The sequence below is a fragment of the Emydura macquarii genome, unplaced genomic scaffold (genome assembly GCF_026122565.2).
Source record: "Emydura macquarii macquarii isolate MOO-44397 ecotype Brisbane River unplaced genomic scaffold, CSIRO-AGI_Emac_v2 contig_383, whole genome shotgun sequence".
NCBI classification, from domain to species: domain Eukaryota; kingdom Metazoa; phylum Chordata; order Testudines; family Chelidae; genus Emydura; species Emydura macquarii.
Window position 1 is genome coordinate 10,312,536 of NW_027130520.1, and position 23,999 is coordinate 10,336,534.

A 23,999-nucleotide genomic window follows, 5' to 3' on the forward strand; every position below is an offset into this window, starting at 1 on the left:
TTGTCATCAGCACCTTTCACAAACATTTGGTTCTTGTGATAATTGTTCCACCTACTCTGCCTAACACAAGACACAGATGCTGTAGCAGCAAAATCAGGTTTGTGGGAACTTCATGAACAGTTCTACCCCACTGCTGGGCATATAGCCCTGTCAGACAAATACAGAATAGCTTTGGAGACCGGATCATGGTGTAAAACGACAGGCAGCTTATTTCAGTGCATCATACTGTAAAGCCTTTCTTCCCCCCGTCAAATGTCTGTTACCATTTTGTCGTATACATTGCTACCAAAGAGAGTGTTCATCTAGAGGCCTTCAAATATTTCCTTGGTGTGATTAAAGTAATGGCCATTATAGGGACTGGAAATCTATGTGATCAAAAGAAGGATCCCTGGTCCTTTGACAGGTATGCAGCAGAATAATGTCATCTTCACAAACTGAATTCTGAGATTACATGCCTGTCTTGCATCAGCAGCAATGCCAAACACTGGGGAGATGAATCAGCATTAGGTAGAGGAAGAAATTTTGGATGTGTTGCATCTAAAGTTGTTACTAAAACAAACTGAAAAATCCCAGAATAAATGATACTTTTGGGAGTAAAATCCCAATTGAAGAAAAAGTGGTAAGTGTAACATTCAAGGTGTTTCCTTGACTAATGATAATTTTGGCAACTCCAAACAAATTTAGGCAAAAATATCTGAAGTCACTTGACATCCTTGGTCAAAACAGAAATGAACTTTTTGTTGTTCATGACCACTAGGCACAGTTGTATTTGTAATTGGATAAAAAGCAGTGAACTTTTTTTATTTGTGCTAAATATGTTGTAAAAGGGCACTATTGGTGAGCACACAGGAGCTAAGAACAAAAATCTCTAGAGATGAGCTGCCCCACGCCTGTTTACAAGTGAGTTATTCATTTTACATAGAGTTCTGCATAGTGACTTTTTAAAATTTAAATGAGAAACATGGCCAGCAATGCATGTAAAATGTTCATTCATTGTAGTAAACTACGAAAAATATTGCTTTTATGCAATGAGAATGCCATTGTAGAATTTTAAAAGGCATAGAAATAAAAGACTCGGGATTGGAGTGATTTAAACAAACTCACTAGGATATAGTAGATGATTAAAATACAATCTATAATTACATTACAGTGGTATCAGGTAAGGATAAAAGCCTATAAATACACTGGGGTCAGGGTAAGCATAAAAAATGAAACAGTTATTTGAATAATCTGAGATCAAGTTGCAGTAATTAAAAATGAATGTATTATTCAAATGAAGGAATTAGGTTACAACACTCCTCATATGAAAATATTATTGTGACAGACTGAAATAAGTTGGAAATGACTTGGATAAAAAATTGGGTAAAGAAATATAATGACTTGCATTGGTGAAAAAGTAGATAATTATGTGGAGCAGAGTATTTTTGGATATCAAATAGTCACTCTCCTCCTCCAAATCCCTCACCTGGACTGTCACCTTTCTATTGGTCTTCCAACCCACACCACCACTCCTAGCTTATTTCTGGACTCTGCTCCCTCAAATACATATATTAATCCATTAAAAAGTAGAATTGCTCTGGCTAAAACTGTATTTACATGCACATGCACCCACAAAAAACCTCAGCATATGTATGTAATAACATTTGTTTGCAGTGTTGTGGTAGCCATGCTGGTCCCAGAGTATTAGAAAGATACAATGTATGAGGTGATATCTTTTACTGAACCAACTTCCCTTAGTGAAAGAGACAAGCTTTCGAGCTACACAGAGCTCTTCTTCGGGATAGCTTCAGGAGCTGAAAAAGAGATCTGTGTAGCTCGAAAGCTTTTCTGTTTCACCAAGAGAAGTCAATCCAGTAAAAGATATCAACTCAACGATCTAGTCTCTCTGTATAGTAACAGAGAATCCTCACCTTCTGCCCTTACTCCCCATACACACACATGTTGCCATCTTTTATTGCTGTAGTCCAAACTGCTTCCATCAGCCATTTCCCCTTCTTTCTTTGTCATCCCCTGCTTAGTTTTGGGGCCAAGTTCTACAACTCAGACTCACTCTGCATATCACATACCCATGCAAATGGTTGCATTGAGTTCAAGCAATTGCTCACAGATTCAATACTGCCCTTGGTAAATAACAATTACAAAAGCTCCTTAGATAGTAAACTCTGTGGGACAGGAACCTCTCCATGAGGTGCCATGGTGAATACCTAAAGCACTGAGGGATAATTAATTATTAATCATAATTAATAATGAATGAGCCTATAAGCAGATTGACTTTTTTGAAGTAGTGACCTTTGTATTCCTTGTATTAATTAAATTTTAAAAATACGTTTAAGGCTCCATTTCTGCTCCGTGAACAGTGCGGCCCTTAAACTGTTGTCCTCATTGAGGGAGAGGATAGCTATGGTGTTCTGTAACAGCAGAAATCCCTGAATCCATTGGTAGATTCAGTCACAATTACTTCAGGGACGCGGGGCAGTACATGCTAGAACTGGGACAAGTTTAATCATTTTCATCCCTTGACTACAGCAACCTCCAACTCCTTGACCTTCCTGATGATTCACCTCACATCCTTCCAATGCATACAGAAGTTTATTGAGAAATTTAATCAGCTCACCCAACACTATGACTGTTTCCTGTCCCCTTTAAATCCATTTTCTTGCTTCCTGTAGCTTCCCATAACAGATTCAAGCTTCTCATTGTCACCTTTAAAACCCTCTAGCAGCTCCTTCATACCTGTCTTTTCTTGTCTCCTTTGTCTTCCCCACCACACACCCTCTTTGCTAAGAATAATGTATTTGCCTAAGTTCTCTTTTCATATTCTTCTCCCACCCCCAGTTTGTTGCCTTCTTCATGAAGCCATCTATGCTTTAACTTCCTTCCTGATCTCCCCCATCCTTTCTTCCTTTAACTACCTCTCAGAGTTTTTACTGTCTTCTCACTCTTTGGGGTCTAGAAAACATGTTATACTGTTAGATGTAGTTTATATTTCTGAGCTAATATTTAACAATTGTTTAATTAATAAAAAAGGAATAAATGTGATTAGCTGCAAAATAGCCAATCACTTACTCATAACAATCACACAAGAAAGGTTTTCAGAAAAATCCATTATAGTTATGGCTTTATATTGACTTAATAACTTTCCCAGTTCTTTTCACCTACCTGAGCAGTTAACGCACCTGTTATTACTGTACATAGAATAAATGTGAAATGTGATATAACCCTATTAATTCAAATCTGCAGAGATTATAATTTCCTTGGAATTATCCTCAATTGATAACTGAATGAGATTGAATACAGTGATCCTACGTGGTTCATGTTTCCGGCATAATCCTTATCTATTGTAGTTTCATGAAGAAGTTTGTTTATCCCAACTAGTTATTGATTACCTATACAACTGACTTCTCATCGTAATGAAGAGCTTTACTTTTTAACCAGGCATCATCCAGACATGCTGGTTGCTGTAGGGATTTGAGAAAATTCTATTAAGTCTCAGCATCTCATGAACTTGTGGTATAGCAGACACATTGCACATGTGTTTGTGTTAAAATTTGTGTGTGTCATTTTACTGGATTGTAGAGTAACAATAATGAGTTAATAGCATATCCATTTGTATGAAATTAAAACTGAGAAGGTGGAAGGATAAAAGAGAATATGAAGAAAAGAAGAGGATTGAAGAACAGAAATGAAGGGAAGTGAAAAGAGAGTTATTCAGAGTGCGAGGGGGAACAGGTACCAAATGAGGATCAACTAGGTGATGAGATTTAGACCTAAAATAAGATGTGATGCTGAAAGACATTTTGTGGTGTGATCTTACAAGGGTTGGGGAACAGATCCAAACTGTCTCTTTTACAGAGGGTGATATCTTCCGTTATGAAGATCCTAAATCCAATTTCCACTCCAAAGGGATGATCTTTCTGACATAAATTAAGAACTATGAAGGCACATTTTAAAAAATAGGATGGTTTGGGACTATCCTTTCAAGGCCAAGGAGGCAGAGTCTAGCAGAAGGAGCAATAGAGCATTTTAGTGCTTCCGACATGTGGATGCAGCTATTTGTTCACATGAGTGCTAACTTATGACAGAACAAAAAGTGTGAAATACAGAAACATCTCCAGGAGGTCGTAGATACTATGAGGTCACCGCCTGTCAACAGGCTGGTTGGTGTTCAATATACTTCATTCAGTCTTTTGTTCTGAGTTATACGTTGGTTAGGCAGTTAGGTATGAAGTGCAGTTTTCCATTGAACCAAATTGTTGACAGGCTTCCAAGCTCAAAGAAGTTCCAAGATGTCCTTGGTAAACAGGAAGATGAGTCATAAGTATTTTTTAGCCGCCAGTAATATTGGCCAGTGAAGTGTGAAGATGAATTCTTGGATGAGGAGATGTTTGATTAAGGCTGCATCAGTGTATTGCTTTAATAGCAGGTTAGATTTTTAAAGCGCACTGGGAGGCTTGAGTTGTAGTTGTTACCAGTTCTTCCAATCTGCTACATAAAAATCTCCCTTTCAAAGTGATGGCCCAAACCTTTGATGGGAGCTCTCTTAAATCACTCATAGAAATTAAAACCTGAGCAAGTGGGGCCTGTCTGCTTCATGCAGGGGCACGTAGGCTCACTACACAGATACTCAACTGCAGCTTCCCTGAAGCCCCAACAAGGGGCTACACGATACAGAGCTTTGTATTAGCCCTCTGCACCTGGGAGAATTTTACCCCACCTGCTTTTCTAAGAGGTGGCTTATATGGGATCACTGTGTCCTTGTCTCTGAATTTCTGTATTACTTACACGAGACACTAAGAGGTACATTTTCAAGACTTGAACAAAGTGTTAGCATAATGACTCCCATTTATTGAAGTGGGAGTCATGCAGCTAAAACCTAGCCCAAGGCATCCTTTAATGCTATTTTGCTTTTGCTTTATGTATTTCATTTCCTTTGATTTACTAACAGTAGTATAACCTACATGGGACACTGAGAGTGTTATATAGGATCATGAGATGCTTTATCCAGTATATCATTCTTGCTACTCAGAATGTCTTTCTATGTAACAGTATAATGTAGTAGTACAGCACTAAGTGTTGTTTCTAATACTGTACAATAAGTCCCACTGGAAGGAATGCAACAACTACCCCAATTTATTTCATGGGATTTTATACAAGGAAAATAAACAGCAGTAAATAGCTAGTGGCCAAGCAATATGCTGGGGATCAGAATGTATAGGTCCTGAATTTGTACATTGTTCCCTGTGCTTGCAGCACTGCATTGGTAGGCTTTCAGTCTCCAGCAGACCTGACATGTTCCCCTTGGAGCTGCACTGACAGGGCCTCCGCAGTTGGTGGTTCCTAGCAGCTCTCCCGTATTAGAGGGTTCCCCACTCACAACACAGCTCAGGGAAACCTCTAAGGATTGGTGGCTTGATGATGTTTATCTGCTGCTCCCCTAGCCTATCCACTAATCACCCCCTGGCCTTACACAGCTCTCTAGATCTGCAGATAGTGCTCTGTAGAGACCAAGAGAAGAGTAGGAATGCTGTTGCTAATGCAGTTGATCTGTGTGCAAAAGCCCCTCTATATACAGATCTTGGCATTACACATGGGGCTCTTATTATCAGTGGTAATATTTATTATTGACAGAAATAGAAGATAATCTGCAGTGCTCCAGCAACAGCTCAGTTACAGAAACAGTAGAGAGTGGCTGGTGCTGCATAATTTCCTTAGTTAGTTTTAGAGAGGTAGCTTTGGAGTAATGGATTTTTAGCAGAGATTCTTAGCAGAGAAGAGTGCGTAGGGGCTGCAGTTAAATAAAGGGATCTGCACTAAAACACATTGGCAGCCAGTGACCTGAAAACCTGGCACAGGATTGTCTTTCCATAGTTCACCATATTCCACAGCTTGCCTTCTGAAGGCATGCCCTAACTATGGGGTTTGAAGGACATTGGGTCAGGGCACAATAGTTACTCTGTGATCACCACTTTTCTGACATAGATTCTGGTTCATTACCTGGTCACGTTTGACTGGTTAAGAATTATAGCCCAATTTTTTGGGTAGAAATAAAAATTCACTTTCCTGACAGCTTTGGTGTTCATCAGAGTACTCTCTGTAACACCATTATGATAACTAACGAGTTTGCACACACTTTTTATATATAGTGCTCTCTCATTTCTCTGAAAATTCTAGTTTAGCAACATCTGTTTCAACTAGGCATTCAGCTTCTTAGTTGATTTATATTTGTTAGAACATTCATGTATCTGAGAAAGTCAAATGTTGCATGAATGTGTTGCTAGGAGGTTTGTTCAGCTTTTAAGGAGTGTGTGACATGACCTCTTGAAGGACAAGGGAAATTGTCCCTGACTGTCCCTTTAAATGAACCAGTAAGATTTCAAAGTACAGTATTTTTGTTTAATGCTCCTCTCTGATCATTTGTTTGTTCATTTAGATTTGTTCCAATGCACCTATAATCTTCTTTAGACCCTGATCTGTCTCTCTGTTTATTTAAGGTATTTCCAATTAGCCCCTCATGGTAGTATCTAAGCAGTGAGATGTAACTCCTATGCGACTTACCAGTACATGACTCTTTAGCACTTTAGCATCTTAGACCTCTACGTCAGATAGTGTCAATCCTTCTGCTTTGTGTTACAACACAAAAATATGACCTATTGTTAAAAGGCACTGGACAAGCTTCAAGCATGAAGGTATAGTATAAAAAGGGTTACAGGAACGTTCAATCAAACTGCCTGAAATCTCCCAGTTTTATTAGCCTTGGTGCAACAATGTAAAATGTTCAGTGCAGGATAAAATTAAATAAATAATAGCTTCCCTTTCTTCCCTCCCCACCAAAAAAATGTTCATGCTATACATAGAGTGCCATCTGCTGGCAATCTGTGTATTTTTCCAGTGGCCTTCTTGTTAATAAGTGACATTCCTCAGGAATTGACCACTAGAAGTCATTATTGAACCGGGAGTATATGCAAATGATTGCCCAGAAGAAGAGCAGAGATTATAACTATGGGTGTTATAACATTTATGTTATAAACTCTTATTCTGATGTGGTCTGAGAACTACTTTAAAAATCTGGGAATTTATTTGGTATGGAAAATCTGTCTAGGAATTAATTCATTCTACAAAATTTTCAAAAAATATATTTTTAAAAGATAGGAAAAAATGAATGTGTTTGTTTCAGATAATCTCTTTTAACCATTACTCATCCAGCACTAAAATCACTGAATTTTAAAATACAATTAAATTCAGCAGAAAAATAAGCCCATAAATTATGTAATCCATTTCTGTGGTGGTATTTTTAAATTAAAAAGAGATAATAATTTAAAGTTATAAATAAAATATAGCTACTCAAAGAAATGTATTAGAATATTTGCCTAAATTCATATATATTTAATAATCTTTTATGATCCAATAGGTAAAATAAGACCACACATTTGAAAAACATTCATACAAATTTGCTCATCTATCAAATAATTAATTTCTGTTTAAAAACATTAGTAAACTTAATTACCAAATTGCCGAGATATAATTGGATCAATTCTTGTCTCTAGTTTAATATATGTATTTTTAAAATAAAAACATACATATCATATGTATAAGAATCTTGTACGTATACATAATACTTTTGCATAAATAAAACACAGTTCTCTGGATCTTTTTTTAAGTAAACAGAAAATGAAATACAAAAACAAGGTGTAAATATCATAAGGGTCATGCCGTTCAGTTATTATCCAGACAAAATTCCCACAGACTTCCAGTTTTTAAAATGACAGACCTAGACATTCAAATTTACTATTTAGGTTAGGCTACTCCATCCTTAATTGATTTTATTTTAAAAACATATAGAGGAGCATATATCAAAGACACCCCTCAGTCTAAACATTAATTTTTCTAACTTTTTATTGTTTTAACATAACTGTACAACTCCATAATCATTATGTTCCCAATCCTGCATCACTTACTCATGTGCATAATCCTTATGTAATGTATTTAATTGATTTATTTATAGACTTTTGTGTTATGCTCATCACTGTAATGTGTGAATTCTTTGCAATCTTTTGTCCTCACAACATATAGAAAAACCAAGCAAAAAAAGTATGATGCTAGCTATACTTTGCACTGTCAATTTTTTACCTATCATCATGTGACTTCTTTACTTACTTGTATCTCATGCCCTTTTCCCTACCTTTCATCCATGTATTGGCATCTGATTCTTGGTCTTTTAGGCCCCAATCCTGTAAACACATGAAAGAGTGAATAATGCATGGGAGTAGTCCCAATGGGACTGTTTAAGTGTGCACAGTTACATGCATATGTGTTTGCAGGATCAAGTCCTTAGATTCTTAGCTCTTTGGGCAGAGTCTCTTCTTTATGCTTGGGAATTGCCTGGATGTACATGATGAGCAGTGAGAGTAATACAAACAATAAAATATCATCCCTATGGGGTTATTAGCAGGTTAGGCATCTTTATGTTCCTTTTTTCAGGTCCCTATTTTGCACCCATTGAAATCAATAAGATGTTTTCACATTCACATAAGCAGGAGCAGGTTCACAGTTTCCCAGGCCAGAAGGGACCGTTGTGATCATCTAGGCCCTGTCTACACTTACCTGTGTGATTCGGCAGTAGTCGACGAGAGTTACGCAAAATACGCAGAAAACTTGCATAACTCCTGTCGACTGCTGAGCTTCTCTTCTGCGCTCCGTCTGTAGCTTGACTTAGTACGTCGATTTCTGGATCGACTGAGTGGGTCTGCACTGACCGCTCCGTCGATCCAGAGAAATCAATCTGATGGTGGCAAATTTGCCGCCGTCAGTGTATCCATAGCCCTAGTCTGACGTCTTATATAACACAGGCCATATAACTTCCCCAAAATAATTCCTAGAGCAGAGCTTTTAGAAAAACATCCAAACTTGATTTAAAAATTGTCAGTAATGGTGAATTGTTCCAATGGTTAATTAACCTCGCCATTAAAAATGTGTGCCTTATTTCCAGTCTGAATTTCTCTAGCTTCAACTTCCTGCTGCTGGATTGTGTTATTTCAGATCATTTCAGTTTGGGGCTGGAAAGTTCATATAAAATAAAAAATGCAGTGAAACCAGCTGTGCGTTTTCAGTAAAAGCTTCTAAAGAAGCCCCACTTTCTGAACAAATTGTAGTTCATTGTCGCAATTTTGCATTTAAAACAGTGGGTGGCCCACTGTGCAGGTTGGAGAAATATTTGGTTAAGTGGATGGCACTAAATCATGGTATGATTTGTCTGTTAAATTCAATTTTTAAAGCGGAGGCATAGTCATTCTCTACAAATGATCGGTTCTCCTGGTTTCTCCCTCTAACACGATTGAATATTTTAGGCATCTAACAAAAGGACCACTCATATACTATTAGAACATCTGAATCTGCTGATTTTGAAATTCATTGAAAGTCTGCAACTTTTCTCAGGATTAAGAATGCAAAGAGCTTGAAAAAAGAGTGGGGCAAAATTACTCAATGTTCAGGAAGTCGCACCATGGGGCCTGCAAAATGCTCTGCAGACTGTCTCTGTAGTTCTACACAATCCCTGCAGGATCCCACAAACCCTTGCAAACTGCACCACGGGGAACCAGCATGTTTTAACTGACACCCTGTTAAAGCAAATGCACCACTCGAAGAAATGAATGTGTAAGAAAGAAAGGTAATGGAAAGTGACAAGCTGAAAAGGAGTCGAGAGTTTCATTTGCTAGGTTGTGCTTCAGGGGGTGTCCATCAGGAAATTCCTATGGAGTGGCAAAAAGAGAAAAAATTAAGGAACAGCAGAGTATGATGAACTTGTATAATTCTTTTTCTTTAGCAGCAGGCAGTATTTATTAATTTTTTTTGCCAATTTAGAAGCACTTCTTAGTGCTGAAAGAAGGAAAATTAAGTGTACAAAACCCCGCAGCCATAGTGGAAGTGAGGAATGCTCACAGATTATTTATAAGCATGCAAGTTATGTAGTAGTTGGAGATTTTCTCCCTTCTGTTCCTGTGTAGTGATGAAGAATGGTATTTTAATAGGCAGATGGTAAAGACAATTACAGTTTGGGGCTCAGCTGGGAGTTACATCAGTTTATTGCAAATTATTAGTTGATAAATGCTTTTGTTTACAAGCAAAGTCTTAAGCAGCTTTGTAATCAGTTTATCAGCTGCAGCCTCAATTTTGACAGCTTGCCTTTGGGGTATACAGACACTTCTTCCCTGGTCACTTAGAAATCATGCTGACCATGCAGTCAGTCAGATTGGCAGCTTCTATGCACCTGTATGAGGCTCAGCAAACTGGCATTTGAAAAAATCACTGAATACAGAATCCTCTTTAATAGCTAATCAATATTAGTGTGCACTAAGATAGAGGATTAATTATTTAATTTGTCTCTGATTTATTCATAATTTTAAAGAGATACTTTCTGATTAAAAATAATTTAAAATAATATTTTGAGCCCAGTGAGTTTAATCTTGTTCCTGTTATCTTCACTAGTTTGGACCAACATTAATGATGAAGCCCCAGGTTATTGGAGGGGAAATAATATACTGTTCATGGTTTATGGTACTTGTTTATTTTTGGCATTTCACACAAATTGCACAATGTAAATAAACTAACAACTTTCACATTTGTTGTCATCATTTTTTAGTCCTTCTCACTTCCAGATTTTCATGCAAAGGCCAATACTACAGTGTTTGCATTCCAGATTCAACTGGGGAACGCTTATTTGTTTTGGGGGTATTTTTTTTATCAGTTGGAATTGTTTTTTAAATGGGAAAATTTTTAATTTTCTACAATTTTGCAAAAGATTATTTTTATAAGAATTAAATTTGGGAATAAATTTGACCTGAGAGTCTCCTTTCAATGTCTTTTCACTTAGCTGTCTTTTTAGAAATTAAAGACTGGATTGTCATATGATCCTGCTTCCATTGAAGCCAAAGGAAAATTGCCCAGTGACTTTAGTGGGAGCAAAATTTTTCCTATGATGTAAATCCATAAAGAGGAGCCTCTTTGTCTTTATGGTTCTTACAGTGCCCTTTACATCCTGTAAATAGGAGCAGAAGTCACTGTAATCTTTTTAGGAAAACCGTCTCTAGTTCATTATTGTTATCTATGTTATGGGAGTGCCTAAAGGCCTCAGTCAGGAAGAGAGAGCTATTATGGAAGGCAATATACAGATCTAGAGGAACCACAGCCTCTGTTCTGAAGAGTATGTAAACTCAGTACTTGACCCTAAAAAGACTTACGCACATGTTTAAATTTATGCACGGTGAGCAGTCCCATCAATTTATGGCTCTGATCTTGAAGTGAGCTCTGTGCAGCACTCATTGTAAGATTGGGGACCAATTAAAGAAAAGACTCAACAAATGAGTGTAACAAAAAGAAGGAGAAGGGAGGTCAAGTAATAGAAGCACGTGTTTACGTGGTTACACTGTGCGCAACTTAATTTTTCCAGATGTTGAATGGGGGATTATTAAAATTTATAAAAATTCCTGTTAATCCACAGCTCCCCGAGCTCCTTTATCATTTGCTCTACCCCTCTGGAAAAAGTGACCCAGCCCACAGCCGTTTATCGATTTGTCTGTGTCTCTTTGGCTTCCCCACTCCATAGAGGACTACCCCAGTTGCCCCTCCACTTAGAATTAGTTTAAAAAATACAAACTACCCTCACAACTCCCTCAGGTGATGGGCCTTCTCCCTCTAAATAAGTCCTCCTTCTCAAGTACCTGCCTCATTCACTTTACCCCTGTCCAAGGGGCAATGACAGATCCCTACAAGAAGCCAGGAACAAGAGCGCAGAAAGTCCATTGGAAAGTTATATAGTATATTCTCTGATTTCCCTGCAACGCTGACTTGTGAACGTGTCACCAGGGCATGCCCACTATTTAACCTCCTTATCTGTCTTTCCCAAATCCCCTCCCATTAGCAGTATCCCAGCCCCACAAAACAGCTCATCAAGTCCAGAACTGCTGGCATCATTGTGCTTCCTAAAGGTTCAAAAAGTCCATCCTATGGCACTGTTGGCAGGGAAGCAGGGATTCTGGAAGCAGGTGCACCGAAAGTCCTTCCTCAGTCTGGTGGGACTCATCAGCTAATCCTCTCCTCCTGAACCCTAGTGCTGCTGACAAAGGCTCCTGAGTCTTGTTCCTGTGATTGTCTGAAATGGCTACTCCTCCTAGGAAATTCTGTGAAGGGCTCCAGTCCACTTGTTGTGGTAAGGAGTCAAAGGGTTTGCTGAGTCATTGTGCCCCCAAAGTCCTGGCTTCCTGGTTGGGATGGGGTGGGTGTTAAGGCACATGGCAGGGCCATATTACCTCGTTCTCTGGTTTTTTATGATTTTCTAGGTAATATTCAGTCCTGCTTCAGTGCAGGAGACTGGATGACCTATCGAGGTCCCTTCCATTTCTATGTCCTACATTTCTATGATTCTGTAATTTCTAGCTCATAAATATTGATGAGTTCCCTTTTTTAATACCCAATTGATGCCTCCATTAAAGAGGTAAGGAAAGTGTATCCCTGAATATAAAGTAAGGGTAATATGGACAAAAAGTAACACCCGGAGAAAAGACATAGTTGTTGCTGTACTTGTGAACAAATTCCTTTAGCTCATTTGTTAGAGTTTATGCTGAATTAAGGAAATGTAACGGGTTTAGCATTTGTGGCAGCACTTCAATTTCAACCCCTAGCAGCAGACTCAACTTCTGGTGATGTGGGAGGATATTACAGTTTTCACTTTCATTCAGGCCTTTTAAGTAAGTATTGCCATTTGTGCCAAATATTTAATAGTTTTATGTTGTGGACTGTCATCCACCAGGAACTGATTTCACCTAAGACTTTTTACAGCCATCTAATAGAAAGATATGTATTCACTCTGATTAGCTCAGGATTTGAACGAGGGTCCCAGAAGAAATATATAAGCCTCTTAAATGCACAGAACTTCTAAGGATATGGGTTTAACTGTCTCCCCCTGTGGTAAATAAGCTGTGACAGCTCAATTGGGAGGGGGGGAGGAGAAACAAATAAAATTACCACATTATTTTCCTGTGAATATTTTCTGAACACTGTTGTAGTTTACCTCTGTATCTAGTGGAATTTTACATTGTTTTAATTTTGGTATTTAGTTGAAAGAAACAAATACAAATCCTCAAATGCATAAAAAACAAGCTGACAGCAAGGATAAAATGAGAGGTCAAATTTCATTGCTAGATATACCTGTTCCTCTTTAGAAACATGCAGTTTATCTGGGGTTCAATTACTCAAGCAGTATTGCAGTATTAATTAAAAAGAGCTACTGAAATATAACTATCCTTTAAACAGTGGTCACGCTGCATACAGGAAAGAACTTCACCCTGATTGAAAGTGTTTCAGCATAGAGTGCTTCATTTTTGGCACTTTTCTCTCCTAGGAGTGAAGAGATATTTTAATAGCCTTATTGAATAAATAAACTACATAATAGGTGACAAATTTTTATAAAATGCACTCTATTCAAATAAAAACATTTGCTCCTTTATCATATCACTAAGGGATCAATTCTTGGTACTGACGTCAGTGTCAAAACTCACAGTCATTTGGATGAAGAGCAGGCCCTAATTCTTTTAAGAGGTACATATCTTCTTTATATCCAGTCAGGCATGGTATTCCTTAAAACTCAATTATCTTGGAATCGTCCCTTTCCAAGCTGTCCAGTGTTTAGTTGAGTGAGTCTTCTATTGCATTGCATAAAATAATGCATTATTGTTTCTTTATTTTGTAGCATCCATGAATTTAAAAAAAAAAAGAAGTAAATTTTACTCTTTATTCTGAGCCAAATGCATTGTATTTCTCACAGGGAATGTGAGCACTTGCTCTTACATTTACTGTTTTAATATTATATAATGTAACAGAGTTTACAATTTCTGCAATCAATATACTGCTGAGTTATTATATACAACAGCTAAGTTAAAATTAGAGGGTGAGTTTTATTTGACAATCTCCTTTGATCGGTAAACAAGGAAAAATTATACAACATCCTAGGAAATCGTCTCATTAATTTTAATTTAGCATCGTAAACATTGTTATAATTGTTAGAGAAGTCCACATTTGCATGCTGGGCTGTTCAGATGCTTTCTAAAAAGATGTTTGGAATCCTGGCATTAAAATACTTAGATGGCAAAAGTGTCCTGCAAAGTATTTAGTTTGTGCATACAAGTTTAAAATATTGAGAATTATTTATCAACAGAAAACACAGTTCACAAAATGCTTTTGATTTATTGCTGTGTATACTACAGATCCGTATCAGTTATGCTTACATTATTTTATTCAAAAACTTGTATAAACCATGAGTTGGCATGTTGGAGAATACTGAAAAGACATTAATCAACCTAAATAAACAAGCACATAGATCTATCTAACAACTATGAAGTAGTTAATAAATTTTTAAGCAATTTTATTATAGAAAGAAGGTCTAAAAGAGTAGTGCTTAATTATCTGGACTCCTCTGTGCTGGGCTCTCTTTTGATTGTATTAATGAAGCAGCTGGCCCATTGTTTCTCTTTAATTCCTCTATTGTTTTAAGAATATGTCACAGCTCTTTATTCTTTTATCAGGTGCTGTGCAGGAGGATCCACACAATACCTCATATTCCTACTGTATTTGCCAATGCACAAAGAAACCTCCAAAGCATTTTTCAAAGAAGGGGCAAACATAATTTATAAGTTCTATTCCTTGCACTACTCTACTGTCAGGAATTTCAACAGTATTGGATTTGAATTCATTATAATTTTTTATTAAACAATGTGGCTACGTATAGATATAAGAACTCTGTTAATGTCGAAAATTAGAGATCTGGACAGTAACTTGTGCTGTACTGAAATGGGGGCATTCATCAGTATCGGAAATTATTCTGAACAGTCACCACCCCATGGGGGAGGGGACCCAATTGTGAAGATTGTGTCCTATTATGGATTTGCAAATTCCCCTTAAATGCTTGAAATAAAAGACAAAGCAAGGATGATATAAAATAAATAAACATTTTTCCCCCAAGGCTTTTATCAAAAAATGTCTTTTTGTAAAATAGGACCATTTCATTCAGAGCAGGGGAAGGTTTAATTCAGTTGATTGTGCCTGGAAGTCATTATGGTCCATAGACTAATACAAGCTGTTGATTAAATGAGTTCTGATAGTCTTCTGACCCTCCTTTGTAAAAACATATGTATACAGGAAATGGCCTCTTATGCTGTTGCACTAACACAGTCAAAAACACCAAGCACGAAATATAGGCAGCCAAAACAATACTTTAGGATTCACTGCTGGCACACGAGGTTTGTGTGTGGAGACTGTTTAAGCGTGGAGATTGGTTTCAGTAGCAATTATTTATTTCCTAACCTTGTATCTAAGATATACAATCAAAAATCCAGATTCAAGAGGTTCAGCAGACCAAGTTTTGATCAATACTTTGGATAAAAATACAAAACAATGGCAGGACTGGCTGTACGTTTTTAATGCATGTATTCCTTTTCAGATATGGGGTAAGATAGCTACAGTACCATGATGAAGTTGCTTGTGTCTATATGATTCAGTGAAAATGTTCTTGCATTGCATTTAGCCATTCCCTTTGTTTTAGAAGGGAAGTTAAACTATTTTTAGGAACCTGCTCTTTAAAGCTGGTTCTAGTAAAAGCAACCGAGTTCCTAATCAGAGGCCATGTGGTGCTATTGATTTTTAAGCAGAGCCTCCCCCCCTTCCCCTTCATTTTAAGGCAATGGGGAATTCTGCTTAAAAATCAATGCCACCATATAGCCCCTTCACTTTAAAGCTACCTTTCAGAGTAGATCACTGATACAAAAGAAAATAAATAAAGGCTAAATTATTTATAAAATCTCAAAATGGACTTCTTTATTAAAGGGAGAGAAAATGAAGAGGCCATTGAAAAATCAAGCAAGTTTCTATTATATGTCCAGATGTGTGCCTTACATAAAATAAAGTTTTATAGTAGTGTTTGTATCTATCTCCTCAGTGCTCCCTGTCCTCCTACATACTGAATGCAGAGTATTGCCACATCTGAATGTGATTTAATTGGTTCAATTACTATATATATTTTTATACTACACTTGGCTCCATATCTTGATGAGCCCCGATGTAGTTCTGCTAGTGGTTTACAGTTACCTATTGCTTGCATTTTATTATTTTTACAAAGCAAATGTCTATCAATCATACAGATAAATTAGAAAAAATTCTGCAAACATAATACATCGCAAAGATTTTGGCAGCGTGGTATATGTAATTATTAACCTGATTTTTGCCATTGAAAGAAGCCATGAATGGCAGATAGTGTGGATGAAGTTAAATGCTTTTATATTAGATACATTTTGCTTATACAGTACTCTATAGGTATGGCCGTACAATATAATTGAAGCTTTGTCAGCTCTGTAGCCTAGCAACAGATAATACTGTTAGGTTACTGAATTGCTCCTGGTTGACAAGTAGGGAGTATTTTTGTGTTTATCATGTTTGCTAATGATGGGATCCTTTCCAAAAGGCTTGTCTTAATCTTAATTAGAGTTTATCAACAGAGGTCTGCATGACATTGTGCAGACACTGATTTCATAAATAATAAAAAGTGCAAGTGAAAAATTTGGCAGGAGAAGAAGATATTTAAGGCCACTGATTCTTGTAAGAGCAGCATGAATTTCCAAAATGTAATCAAGTTTGAACTGTGACTCTATTCTTTATTATCAAAACTTGCAGTACACTTCACTGCAGTTTTGACAGCAATTATGAGTATGATTTATAAGCTTCCTGTTAGGAACCAGATCTGTTTGCACAAGAATCTTGATCATAAACATTACAAAGAACAGTAAGTCCACAGTTTTTTCAGGGACTTCAGGACCTTACTTTTTTCCTTTCCATAGAACTTGAAGTTGTTTTAGTTAGTTTTATTTTTAAGTAGCAAAAGAGTTACTTGTGTTTGCAGTTTAAGAGACTGACGAAGAGGATCCGAAAATAATCTTTCCATTTGGTGGAAGCTATGAAGGTATCAGATAGCTGATTCAGTGCGTGATGCAGTTTGATAAAGAAATCATGCCAATGCAGTTGGAATGTAATTTTTTGCTCTAGTTTGCACAATATGATATTCTTCCACTTGCCCAGCTTTCTCCGATTAAATAAACGTTTCTAATTCCTTGCATAACTAGTTAATTATATTTTTATTCAAATGTGAACTAATAAGGAGTGGAGATAAATGCTTAAGCAATATCTGTTGATACTTTTTTTTGTTGATCTTGGGTTTGATGCCTAGATTATGTTAATTCAATTTTGTTTGACTGATTTTGTAGCTATCTTTTTAGAACAGCTATGGAATCTTACTTTCTGTTCCATTGGGCAGCCTCCGGATCAGAACCTCAGCTGGTGCAAATTGGCATAGCTCCATTGACTTTAATGAAGCTCAGGATCTGGCTCAGTGTTGTCTTGTAGCATTCTGATGTATGGCTCAGATTCACTGAAACAAACTCTACCCCAGTGTCTCAGTAGGCTATCCTGCCTCTACTTTTGGCTGATCTTAATGGTCAAATTACTTGGGGCCAGTTTATTCACCCTTGGAGTCAGTGGGTTTACTTGAGGAAGTTACTGGTCACCAATGTGAATAGAGAGTTCACAATATGCCCTTAAGGTCCTGATCCAAAGCAAATTGAAATCAGTGGGAGTGTGTCCATTACACTCAGTGGGCTTTGGATCAGGCCATCAGGGCTTGATTCTGCCTGCCCCATATGGGTGTGCAGTGGAGGAGAGGTGAAGAGAAGTCTTCCCTGACGCATCTTGCCAGCCAGCACAATTGCAGTTCCGGCACTGAGTGCTCTCCTTAGTCCCTGGGGGGAAGAGAAGAGTGGCTATTGTACTGATGTAATCCAGTGGCTTCAGTAGATTTACTCCTGATTTACACCAGTATGAGACACTAATCCAGCACTGGTGTTCAAATTCCTCGTTGATTAGGATTCTGGAGTTGTAGATACAATTATATTGCTACCTTCACTTTTTATCTCCTTATTCTCGGAAGGAAATTGGTCAGAGTTGCATCTTTGCATGCCCTAATTCTGGAAAGCAGTGAAGCTTATGCTACGTTGGTCCTGTTACAATATATTGTTTGTAAACTTTGTAGCTACCTTCAACTACTGTAATACCAAAGGGTGAATGCAAAGAAACTTTTCTGCTTTGAAACTTTTATACCACTTTGAGGTCTGGAAGCTCAGCTTTATTTTTCCACTGAAACACATTGTCACTGATGCTGTTTGTTTGCTCATCTTTGAAAGCTAATAGACTGGTTTAATTAATTGTCCAAGATTTCTCTAAAACAATGTCTTAATTCTTCCATTTAGCTGTGGCATATCATACACTGTTGTTATCTCCTCCACCAGATTTTTGCAACAAGTTGTTTTAAAACTATAATCTCTTTGAGGGGAAAAAAATGAAGTGCAGTTGAAAAGGCAGTTATGCTGAAAGATAAACACAGCAATATTACTTATCAAAATGAGTACAGTTTTGCTTGCCTAATGAATACAACATATAGCTTTTGCTATATATACAAAACCTCAGGGAAAAAAAGCTTTATAACATATAAAGTATGCAACATTATTTCAGGCTTAACTATACTGGATATGTATCTAGGCCTGAGAGTGTAGATAACACAATATAAGTGCTTTGCCTGTCTAAACATGTTAAATAAATGAGCATTCACTATCACATTCAAATACATTAGTAGAAGTACTTGCATAGTTAATTTTCTTTTTAATGCACTGCACGTGACATTTGCAGCCCCAGAGCTATAGTGTATCTTAGTGTTTGATGAAAGTTTCCCCCCTCCTCCCCTTTTAAACAAACCTTTATTTGAATAAGCCTTTATGAAACAGATCTTTGGCATATCTTCTTTTCAGGAAGTTCAGTCAATGTAAGCAGAGATAAAACAGTCATGTTATGAAGAATATTACATAAGGAAAGATTTTTCAGCGAAAGATGGTAGCAAACATAAGGGAGGGGGGAAATGACCTTATGAGGAAATCTGATTTCTTCTTTGCAGCTTTTGTTTTTTTTATTCTTCTATGGATGAGGCACTTGGAATAAAACTGAAAATGTGGTATGAAAAAAATATTTAGGAAGTGCAGTTAAAAAAATGATTGGAGAAGTGCCAGTTAGAATAGCTCTGCTTGTATCTCAGTTCTGGTAAAGTCAGTCTTTTAGGAGACAAAAGAGTGAATTAGAGTGATCGTTCTTCAGTTGAATTGATTATAGCATATATGCATGTATTTTTATCATAGTTTCCTTACCAGTATTTTGAAAATTTTTCTACAGATAGAAATGGAACTTTCAAAAGCAAGAGATATCTGCCTCCTCCCCACAAGTAATCCATACCAGTTAGAAAAGAGGAAAAAGACACATCAGCCATATCTGAAGTTCTTCTGCAGATTTGTGCTCCCAATTACATCTTTCTGTTTTTATTTTTCGTATAGGGGGCCAGCTTTGGTGTACCACTACTAAGACCATCTCTGAGGGTGAAGAGCTAATTGCCTTTATTGTGGATTTTGACTCAAGGCTACAAGCTGCCAGTCAGATGACTCTTACAGAAGGAATGTATCCTGCACGTCTGCTGGACTCAATACAACTACTCCCTCAACAAGCTGCTATGGCATCTATTTTGCCTACAGCTATTGTCAACAGTAAGTCATAATACTGTACTGTAGTGTTTTAATTTTTTTCTTATGTTTTGTTTTTATTAATGCAGCAAAATAGATGTAGGACATTGGGATGGTAGATGTACACTGTAGTGTTCGGCCCTCCCTCAGACAGAAGCTCTGTAAATCTGTTCCCATAGCTGGCAGAATTAGAAAATCATAGAAATTAGAGATAAAAAGACCTGTTAGCTCACATGGTACATCCTCTTTCAGTCAGTGCAGGTTTGGACTGTACAATACATATTCTAATATTTATCCAGGCTAGTTTTCCATTTCTCAAACAATAGAAATAGCTTCTACTACTTCTCTTTAGAGACTGTTTCAAAATGCAAAAGAGCTCATTGTCAGGAATTTTCTTTACATTAAGCCCTGATTCATGAAAGCATCTGTATTCAAGAAGGTTGCTTAAGCCTATGTTTAAGTCCCATTGACGTTAACAGGACCTAATCGCATGCTGAATAGGGAAGGACTTAAGCAGACCCTAAGTGCTTTCTTGAATCAGAGAGAGAAGGTGGGTGAGCTTGGTCCAATAAAAGATATTACCTTACTTACCTTGTCTCTCTAATATCCTAGGACCAACAAGGTTACAAAAGCGCTGCATACTTCTTGTATCAGAGCATTCAGCCTAAATGTTCTATTTATTAAGTTCACCCAATTACTGCTATAAAGACCCCTTAGACAATTCTAATTGCTCAACCTCCTTGCTGTTGACTCCTTTCAAAAAATGGGCAGCTGATATTGTGGTCTTTCTAAGGCCATGTCTATATGAACAGCACTCCAGCAGCGCAGTTGCATCTCTGATGAAGACGCTCTATGCCAATGGCATAAAAAAAACACCTCTGTTTTCTCCTGCCAACATAGTCCTGTGCACCATGAGTGCTTGTGTCAGTGTAACCTATGTCGCTCAAGGAGATGGAATATTCACACCCCTGAGCGACATAAATTTCATCGATATCGGCTATAGTGTAGCCATAGACTTAGTTATCACTTAACCCTGTTATACATATTTAGCTCTTTTAATCTTTCCTCATCAGTCAGGCCTTCCAGTCCCCTTATTGTAGCTCTTCCCTGTGCTTCTTGTTGTTTATAAATACTTTGCAATAATTCAGTGGCCAGAACTGTACACAATATTCAAGGTTTGGATGCACTATAAACATATAGGACCAGATTCAGCCCTTATTCGTGTTGAGTAGTACCTATTCTTTGAGTAATCCCACCAAGTTCAATACAAGGTGAGTATAAATGTCTTTGTCAATAGCTTTATTTTTTCTAGTTTGTTGTTTATTTTTTTGGGCAAAGAATTGTACTGGTCACATTTACTTTGAATGTGCTGTAAAAGAAATAACTTAAAATATATTGATACCCTGTGAAGAGATGGTAGTGATAGCAATATCAAATTAAAATATAAGGAAAATCAAAGCAAGATCATCTGCACTCTGGATATGGGTTCTAGTCAGCTGGCATTCCTGTTACGAATGCTAACAATTAGGGTGGTTGGGAATTTTCTTTCAGAATGTTTTTCTGACAGAAAATGCAGATTACACAAAATTGAAATTTTCTGCAGGAAAATTTTGATTGTAATGAAAAATTTTGACTTTCCATCAGGAAAATCTAAATGACATATATCATTTCAGGTTAGTTCAACCAATATCAGAATGTTTCATTTTTTAAATTAACCTCTAATGTTTTGTTTCAAATTAGTTTAAAAAAATCATTGAACTGCATTTGTTTCTGGTACATTGCATTATGACAGTTTAGTTCCATCCCCCATTATCTCTTTTGGGCCAGGCCCCGTAGCAGATGACGTCTCTCATAGTGCATTTCCTCTACGTTGAAAGCTAAGCACATGTGTAAGTCTTTGGGGATCAGGGTCCAAGTAGTTGGAAAATGTCTCTTAAATATTTTCATGGTGCTATAAAACATTTGAGACTGCATTTCTGCCAGAAATTATTAATTTTATTTTACTTTTAAAAAATTTTGGTGTGCTAAAAACTTCGGCCAGTGCTTTATATTAATTGGTTATTTTATAAATTTATTTTGGCCTGTAAAACAAAGCAACAAATGTTTTCCCTTGTCGTTGCAAAAGACATTGTATGAAACCTGTGGCTGCCTTGTCAACGTTTTATTAAATAAGGTGTTTCTTTAATGGAAAAATGAAAGGACTTAAGCCTGTCGTATTATTTGTTGGTGCTGAATGCACTGTGGCTAACCTGGATCTGGTTATATTTGCTTGTAGAAGATATATTCCCTTGCAAATCCTGTGGCATTTGGTATCGAAGTGAGCGGAATTTGCAGGCTCATCTCATGTACTACTGCAGTGGGAGGCAAAGAGAGGGGGCTCAGCTGTCAGAGGAGAATGAAGATAGTGCTCATCAGATATCCAGTGTCTGCCCCTTTCCACAGTGCACCAAAAGTTTTTCTAATGCAAGAGCTCTGGAAATGCACCTAAATTCTCACAGTGGTAAGTGCAATATATCCCCCTGGAGATTTAGTTATTATTTAAACATTAATCACTACAAACCTTATCATCTTCAGTGAGTCTCTAAATGTAAGCAGTACAATCAGGCACTGGAAGTAGATACTACTAAGGGCAGGTCTATACTAGAAGCACTACATTGACACAGCTGCACAAATGTAGCCACTGTAGCGCATCTGGTGAAGACGCTGTATGCCGACAGGAGGGTGCTCTCCCATTGGCACAATTACTCCACCTCCATGAGAGGCGGAAGCTATGTCAGTGGGAGAGCATCTCCCACTGACATAGCATTGGTGTGGACAGTGCTTAGGTCACTGTAACTTATGTCACTCAGGGGGGTGTCTTTTTCACACCCTTCGGTGACCTAAGTTAGATCGACTTAAGCAGTAGCGTAGACCTGCCCTAAGAAGTCTGTCATTTCTGAACGGCAGTATACAGTCCATGCACCTCTCACAAATAATCTGTTTATCTGTGTAATTTATCTAGCCTACCAGTACGGAATTTATCTGATCTCCTCATGCATTTACATAAATCCAAACTGTTGGTCATTTAATGGCCTAGATTCTCTAAGACATTTAAACAAAGGTGTAAAGCTTTGTCCCTTGAGAGGTTTGGTTATTTAGAGCATAGGATAGGCATTAGGAACTCCTATATTCTTATTCCAGATCTGATGCTGACTGCCGCTTGGACCATATCACAACCCCTGAATTCGGTGCCCCTGTTTATAATATGGAGATATTACTTCCCATTGATTGGAAAGCTGACATTTGGCATGGAATTAGATCCATTATCAAGTATCTCCAAATGTTTTGTTGAAATTTAGTTTTGATGTGATCAGATTAGTACCTTTGAAAAATCATAAATTGTGAATGCACAGAACATTCCACACTGAAGTTTCCACTATACATGCGAAGTTTGCAGATACTAAGGTGTGCCTGGGAAGAGGTAAGGGCTCTCCAACAGTTTCTGTGTACCTTGTTAGGTAAGTAGGAGTTAGGGGGGCTTTTTTCCAAGAGGTAGCCCCAGCCCTATGCACTATGGTCTTAACTGGACGCCACCCAAGATTTACAGGAGAGGGTCTCTCACTGTGGACCTATTAAAGGACAAAGGGTTCCACTGTTGTCTAGCCCGGTAATTCCAGATTACACAATTAGCAGGCATAACTCTGCCCCAGTGTGTATATACATTGAAATTACCATCTTTAATTGTGTCATTGCATGCTGTTTCTCAAAAACTATATTAGAATATTATTATATTTTCCCCACAACTTCAGGTTAGTATCTTGTAGTTCTGTGTCCCACTTTGTGTATGCCAAAGAATGTCCTTGAAAGTCATTTATATGAAAATACATTGTAAACCATAACATATTCCATTTCCAGGCTAACAGTACAGTCTAAGAGTGAAAATGTGCAATATGTTTCTGTTCTTTCCCTGAATGTGCTGCTACTTGAGACGTTCATATGAAGTGCATGGATAAGAAACTGATGAAAATGCATACTTACAGAAAAGAGAACTCACAGAAAAAGTTTGAGAGCTAAATGCATGAAGGGAACTTAGCCTCAGCACTGCCTAACATTTAGCAAATTTAACATTTAACACTGGGCCGTGAGCCCAGTAGAATGCACAGCCCCTAGTTGAGAGCCTGGGCTCCTAGTGCAATCCATGGGGAGAGTTAGGTGCCTAACAATAGGATTCAGAAGCTGCTTCAACTAGCCAGTAGGAAGTGCCAAAGAGTGGGGCAGAGCCTAAGCCCTACCCCTCAAAGGTGCCTAATTCTGGGAGGGAGGGAGGTGCCTATCTCTATTCAGCATTCACAAGAATTAGGCACCTAAGCC

At 37.6% G+C, this 23,999-nt stretch overlaps 1 protein-coding gene across 1 annotated transcript in view; it reads left to right on the forward strand.

The window, feature by feature from the left end:
* ZFPM2 (zinc finger protein, FOG family member 2) overlaps positions 1 to 23,999 on the forward strand; it is a 425,771-nt gene that overhangs the window by 394,590 nt on the left and 7,182 nt on the right. The window contains exon 8 of the mRNA XM_067537378.1: positions 19,467 to 19,673. Coding sequence (XP_067393479.1) covers positions 19,467 to 19,673 — 207 coding nt within the window. The remainder of the gene's footprint in view (positions 1 to 19,466; positions 19,674 to 23,999) is intronic.